The sequence below is a fragment of the Echinococcus granulosus genome, assembly GCF_000524195.1.
Source record: "Echinococcus granulosus chromosome Unknown EG_S00024, whole genome shotgun sequence".
Lineage (NCBI taxonomy): Eukaryota > Metazoa > Platyhelminthes > Cestoda > Cyclophyllidea > Taeniidae > Echinococcus > Echinococcus granulosus.
In genome coordinates this window covers 858,174-865,407 of record NW_020170404.1, presented here as the reverse complement: position 1 = coordinate 865,407, position 7,234 = coordinate 858,174, and the positions used below count along the sequence as shown (strand labels likewise).

The following is a 7,234-nucleotide window of genomic DNA, read 5'->3' as shown; positions in this document are numbered from 1 at the left end:
GGACCGCCCCAGACAGGTTATACACCTCCATCATCAGTAAGACAATGTCAGCCTCCAACCTACACTTTAAGGAATCAGCGCAATTCGTTAACACCTGGAAAGAGACCAGAGTTGTAAAGGGAGTGGAGCCACACCTCTCCAGTTGAGTTGCTATAGAGTACACCGGGCGCGATGGACGAAATAAAGTGCATGCAACATTGCATTTCATCTCAACTTCGTTGCAAACTTTAACGACAGAAATGCCTTTTTGTCTAGGGTTTTGTATTTAAAAATGTTGCTAATGATGTGGAGCGAATTACGATTATATACCGCAGAACCAACCCACCTCTCACCTTATTCCTCCGATAAGCGTTGAACATAGCACAACAATTAAAGTCGATTTAGGGCAGTCAAGTGTCAACATGTTAGTAAATGAGGACATGAACGAGAAGGGGTAGAAAGAGGAATGCGATGTTTTGGATGTGTTTTGGCTTTCTTTCATCATGAATAGATGATCAGGTATTGTTCTACAAATGCGCAGAAGGTGTGTTCATTTCGCCAATGCAAAGGTAAGAGATGATGTTCTGAAGCATTGTAGGATGGCCAAACAACGGGCTGGTAATCAGTTTGCTCTCCTATTTAGCGAAACTAAATCCAGACTTCCCAGCGTTTAAGGGACAAAATGTTTTCTTATGCTAAAACTTATGGAATTGTTGTTGCTGTTCTCTACATTGCCGCAAATATCTAAATGCCTGGAAGCAGTCAGTTAGAAAACAAAGGCAGAAAGTTCACGATATGCCTTTCAATTCTTTAAACAGATTGCATCGCTTAAGTTAGGGCTGACAAATTGGACGGCTACAGCGTTCGAAGGTGATTGACAGAGACCGTCATAATAATGCCGTCATAAAAATATCCTTATTCATCATTTAGCGGCGATGCATTAAGAAGAAAATGCGCCTAATTAAACAGGGAGATGAATCCACAATCATCTGAGCGTATGCTTTCACCAGGCTTCCCAAAAGGAGTGAATTTGCTTGAAGTGATCACAATTTTACATCTCACATCATAAAAGTAAAAATGAAAAGATATTGAACGCATGGCTAAATTCGTAGAGACAAGGTCATATGATGCGCCAGAGTTTGAACATGCCCACCTGACTTTGGTTTGAAAGTGAAGTAGCCTTTTGCCATGAAATCCTCCTTAAGGTCATCCGTAACAGCTTAGCGGAATGTCATTATTTCCTTCCCTTCTTGACAAAAGTACATCTTCAAGGCAGAATACCCTGAAAACTTGGGTTGTAACCAAAATTTTTTCTCCGGAGGAGGGAGGGATTGAGGCACAAGCTACTCTTAACGCTCAAGTGGTGCGTCAGTATATTAAATCTTCAAGTAGCACTTCAGGCAAATGTAGTGGTGTGACCAGCCTCCGCCGGAGGACCAAAGGCGTCAACTTCTTTTCTGAATGGGACCCCTTAAAGGACAGTCAGCTGCACAAGTTCTTTACAATAATCTTGTAAATGTAAAGAGGCTATGAATGTTTAGCAGCTTAAATTCTTTATTATCACCAATCATGTACTCTCCTTGCATTATGTGGTGCCGGGTTGATAATGAGAATCGCTTTTCTTAAATAAAAGGTCATGAGGAGGATTCTGATGTGCTCTTCTTTGACAGAGATTTAAAATTTGGGGATGAATCCGTAACAAGCGAGATGAGACTCAAAGGCTTTTTTCTTTGGCTGCAACGACGATCCCTTGGCATCAAGTTTTGTTACCCCTAGAATGAGTAATAGAAAGTCTCAAAACATTCCTGAAGTGTATTTTCATAAAAGGAGGTGCAAATTGATACAAAACAATTAGTAATCATAGAAAATGGGTCCCATTCTAAGGCTTCAAGCTCACAGAAGTAACACCAGATCACTGTTCCGAGTGTCGACAACTTCTTAATCCTGGATCATATACATTCGGCACATCTTTATGCAATTTCTCTCAACTTCACCGGCTTTTCCTTCATCCGAATTGCGTCAGGTATTGTTTGTCCGTGAATGCCATATGCAAAGGGTCAGCTTGCACACTTATTTCCCATTTAAAATTTTCTAATGGAAAGTATCCTTGTAAACTGCACCACCGAATTAAAAAGGAGGATTGGAAAGACAACATGGTGACTTGCCTTTGAGGAACCATGCTCCCTGATACAATAAAAGAGTTGAAGAGTTGTCTGATCACCTTAGTTCGGAGTGGACTTAACCGTTGTCACAGTGTAACGGAATGGTGCTAAATCACCTTTATTGTAAAATATACGCTAGCTCTATTCTTTCGGCGATTACCAAAAAGAGGTAACATCTTCACATTACATTGTGATCTTGCGGGCCGGGCAAGTATGGGATCTTTGGGTGGCATATATGAAAAGGAGGAAATGTGTGACATGGAAGCAGTCATGTCACCCTTTTTGACCTAAAGAATGCAAACTGCCCATTCATCACTACGTAATAACACAGTCATTGTGACTTTAAATAATGTGAAGTATCTTTCGCGATCCTGCGAATGGTCATAGAAAAGAGAATTTCAATTGGCGAGATAAAATAGGAATGCAAGAAAGGGTATCCAAGGTTAAAGCAGTTTGCTCTGAGTCCTCCAGAAGGGCTGACACGCGGTGAGCCTGAGCAGCATGCTGGATACCTAGTTGTGGTTCAGAAGTGTGGAGACTGAAGAGACCACAATGGTGAGTATATTACTAGAGTAAATGCCGTCTATTCACAGACACCATCAATGTCTCACTGATGCTAGGTGCAGCGCAGCTTCTCACTGTCATTGGATGAAGTAGCGCCCCGAAGCACAGCATTGCGCTAAGTAGCGTATCCTTACTTCAGATTGTGCTGCGATTAACTTATTCTTGCCTTCCCCACACCTTAAAAGCTAACTATTCAACAAAGTATTCCTTACCAAAATATGGCTGTGGCGACTGCTTTAGCTCTACTTTTTGTCGACCTAGTTAACTATAGTTGATATCTGGCCGTATTACCAGTGAACTTGGTCGCTTGCGCGAAGAAAAATCTAATCTAAACACTTATGGCTTTTGTGGAAATTGGCCTCCACTCATTCACACTATCCAACTGGGAGGCATCGAGAGAGTCAGGGAGTGATGGCTGAACTGCCAAATCGTGGGAAACCGGTCATGCATATACCCTACCATTGCAAGAATTATACTTTGGCGGCTAATTTCTGCTAAAAAATCCACTTTTTAAGCGCATCTGGATAGTTCTTTACGACGATTAGTGATGAAATACTAGATCCAAGTTGGGGTCATTTTGGTGGGCTTTGAACTGTGCTAGTCGGAAGGCGCATTGCAAGGTACTTATATCTATTTCCTAAGGTGGTAGTTGACAATCGAATCGTAAAGCGTTAAAATTCCTTCAATGATTAAACAATTGAAAGGAATTATCATGAAATGTTCGAGATAGAAGGGAAAAACTGAGATGGCAGAGGAGTCTAATGCTTTCTGATGCAATTAGATTTTTGATACAATGGGAAAGCACACCAATGTGCTCTAAATAAGTGGATATCGTCATACTTTAACGAGGTGGTGGGAATTGATTAGTAGGTTAAAACGATGCGTCAAAGACGTGCGCGCAATTTAACATAAGGAATCCTTCAGCAATCATTTGGGATGCCTAATAGCAAATCGTTTTCCAACTTTTTGCTCGATGATGTCGACCAACGAACAATGTGCATGTCCAACAGCTGAGGATTTTGGTACGTATTTATTCTAACCTTAAGGGATTACAAACACCACCTTTAACCAGAGGCGATAGTGTCCAGATAACTTCATGTTGTATTGCTATTTTACAGAAAGCTGGAATAAGTGCCTTGCCACTTTCTTTCCTCAAGGTTTCATCAGAATGCCAAAGACCTACTCCACTGGAGGAGGTATATGAGAGAAAAGGCAAGACAATCCTCTCTCACAGCAACTGATAGGGATTGCGGTGATCAGGGGCGGTAACTTCCTCCTACTGTCAACTTACTCCACTTCATTTTGCATAGCTCAGCCCCACAACTGTACTAGCTTCAACCACACGTAAGGCGCCTCGCAACGCCTTACAGGATAACTGAAAGGTATGTACTACGATGGACATGGAATGAATAAGATGTTGGAACGTACTTTGCGGTGAATAAACTTTGGAGGACATGATAAATGCTTGCCTTCTTCTTCTTCTTTCTGGATATAACGCCCTTGAGAAGAAAATTTGCGTTGCCGTGTTACCTGCTAAATAAAGGATCCTTCAGTATACAGCAAACGAGTTTACAGCTGGGAGGTCTTTAAACTTTCCGTCTATCTACTCCTATGCACTCCCAGTAAGAAATATTTGGACAATTTCATCAAGCACGAATGGGTTAAGGCAAAGCGCTTTGCCAATCCAATCCATCATGGTAAATCTGTTCCCTCGTCACACTCAAGTATATCGGTAACATCTTGGCACTTTTCAAGGACACTGTAACGAGAAGTAAAGGAAATCGGACAAATAAAACTGTATATGGCATTTTGCTACCTGGAAACATAGTGATTGATGCACTGAAATATCAAGCCATCTTCCTGATGAAACAGCATTTTCATATTAGCGTAAAGACTCGAAATATTGAAAGCACAAACTCAATTTGTTTATTTGGCTAAGATTGCTGGCTGCCAAGAGGAATTGGAGATCAAAGTTGTTTCCGATGAGTCCCGATTTGAAAAGTTCCTACCATGTGGATGCCGTTCACAACAGATACCCTCCTTCCATCGAATGGGATCATGATTTCTGTTCATACATTCGAGCCCAAAAATCCTTTCTTTAGGCCATATAGGATTACTGGCCCGCAGCTACTGATGCGTTAGTAGAAGTGGCCAATTTTACACGCTAGGCTAGGCCCGCCAACCACCAACCGATTCACTTCGTGGATACAGGGACTGAGCTACTTCTCAGTTGCAAACACAGATGTCAATTTGATGTTCGAAGTAATAAACAAGCAGACATTTTTAGTGTAAACAAGTGATCCCTTGATTTACAACGGGCATGTTTCCGAACGGGGTGCCGTTATTGTCAGATTGGCTCTCAAAAATCTAAAAAGGAATTATCTTAAGCAAACTATGGAAAAGCATGAATTTAAGTGAAAGAGTACCCTGTACTCACTCCTTGATCACTTCTTTAGCAATCCTTTTATCACTTGGAGGAAGTAAAGGACTGTTTGACAAACTAAGGACATAAGGGCGTCTGTCAATCGGTCTGCTCGGGTAGTTGCTGAGCGCCCATCAACTAAGAATAGCGTTCCTTAAATCGGCACAGGCAAAAAACTGGATTTGGTAACCCGAAGGTTTATCTTGCCAAAGAAGCCACAATCAGGCTAAATAATGGGTTTGCATGAGCAATCGCAAATGGTTGGTTAAATTGTAAAGCAATATTTTGAATGAGCTGCAGTAGACTCGCAACATATTGCTGCTAATGGCTTTTCCGAAATACTACTTTATCCGGCGATATCAGGCGTAATATCAGCCAAAGATATTCTCCTGGAAAATTGTTTCACTCCTCGATTCAATTGCATTTCCGTGGTGACATGAAATGTACTGGTCCTAAAAACGCACGATTCGACAAAACGAGGGAATATTGGCTTTTCTTCCTGCTTCTGTGGAGTTTGTTAATCAGAAATAGCTTCTAGTATTCGCCAGTTTTATCAGCCAATATCGAGATGGGACGACTCATTGATATAGTATTTGCATGTGGTACCCAAACACTGAACTTATCCACAAGGGGAACATCCTATCCATTTAAACCTATTGACACCATTTTGAACACAAGGTCGATACAGCTGAATCCGGCGAAGACAAGTCACTGTTTCCGTGCCCAAAAGCTCCAAGCAGGTGAATCACTGTGACCAAACGCTTTCAGATGTTGCCATCTTTAAGGCAAGTCGGATGCTTTCAATGGTCATCTGAGACTACAATGTCCTGCTCCTATTTGGCAGAAGTGAAGACTCAAGGCACCTACGTCTACAATAATTGTGTTAGAGACAATCAAGTGGAAACAAAGCTTTTGTTTTTACAAGAATTCGGTGAAATAGGAAAACAATATAGCAGCACTGTGAGAAGCGGCAAGCAACGCTAGGGCATCAGTCTGGCCGGATACCGTTAACTAGGATGGTGGACAAGCGTTGACTGAAATTGTTTGTCTACAGGGGCGTGTAGCAATGAAATAATAATTGAAATCAGTGTGAATTTAGGCGTAGGAAAGACTCCAGGCAACGGAATACTGAACAACAATGTAAAATTTGACCAGCCATCAAAAGTTGGTCATGGGAGGTAGTAGTCCGGTGATGCTCAGCTCTCGGCAGGCGTTTGCGCAAACATGGCCAGCTTTCTTCTTTGACCAGCGCAGAAGCAGGGTGGAGTAGGCTGGAACAACTGGGTATATGCGGCAGAAAAACCCTATCTATGCATTTTGTCATGCCAAAACTACAAAAGTGAGATTTTGTAGCCTTCAAGTCTCACTTTACAGCTGCGCATTATTCTAAATTCATGGTTTCAAAAGTCATTGGGGATAATTTATTTTTCATGGATCTCGATGAAACAAAATGTGTGAAGAATCATTAGGATCTTAAGGCTGGGCAATAAGTCCCATTCCGCAACCTTGTTGACCCCACAAAGACTAAAGTAAGTGCTAAAAACTAAAAAAGCTTTGCGGTCTCCCATCTGCTCATAAAGGGATTTAGGAGCCTCTAATATTCGTTATTTGAGGTTACCATCGACAACAATCAAGGCTTCGTTCGTTTTGTCGCTTCCGACGGGAAGATAAAACAGCACCTATTGCATAATTGCTCGCAACCTGCACATGAACAAAGTAGCTACCTAATTAGTTGCAGTATAGAGTGTTTTCCTACCATACGACTGATGATCACAATTAAATCGTCATTTGTACCAATAGCATTACAGTCATAGGCGAACCTGCCTAATTTGCTCTGATCGCATGCCCCTCCCACTTGCCTATTAGCATTGACAACACAGCGCCAAATTGATGTATTTTTGAATTAGAATATGACTGTGGATTGGCACTTTTCTTCGATGGAGATGCTGAATGCAAGTGCTGAAGCACAGATTGTAACTGCTGATCACCTTCTCGAGCAATATGAAATGGGGTGTCTGTTCTGCAAACCAAGTGAAAAAAGCTCATCCTACCCACTACAAAGTTGGTCGGAGTTAACAGAAGCCTATGCGTGTAGTGCTATTGGTCT

General features: G+C 41.7%; 1 protein-coding gene across 1 annotated transcript; it reads left to right on the top strand. All coding sequences in view use genetic code 11, as the record gives it.

The window, feature by feature from the left end:
* Positions 1 to 3,681: 3,681 nt before the first annotated feature.
* EGR_04114 (hypothetical protein) lies at positions 3,682 to 3,974 on the top strand (the record flags this gene model as incomplete). The annotated part of the gene is made up of 3 exons (XM_024493363.1): positions 3,682 to 3,727; positions 3,824 to 3,901; positions 3,940 to 3,974. The coding sequence occupies 3 exons, from the start codon at positions 3,682 to 3,684 to the stop codon at positions 3,972 to 3,974; spliced, it is 159 nt and encodes a 52-aa protein (XP_024352277.1).
* Positions 3,975 to 7,234: the final 3,260 nt, after the last annotated feature.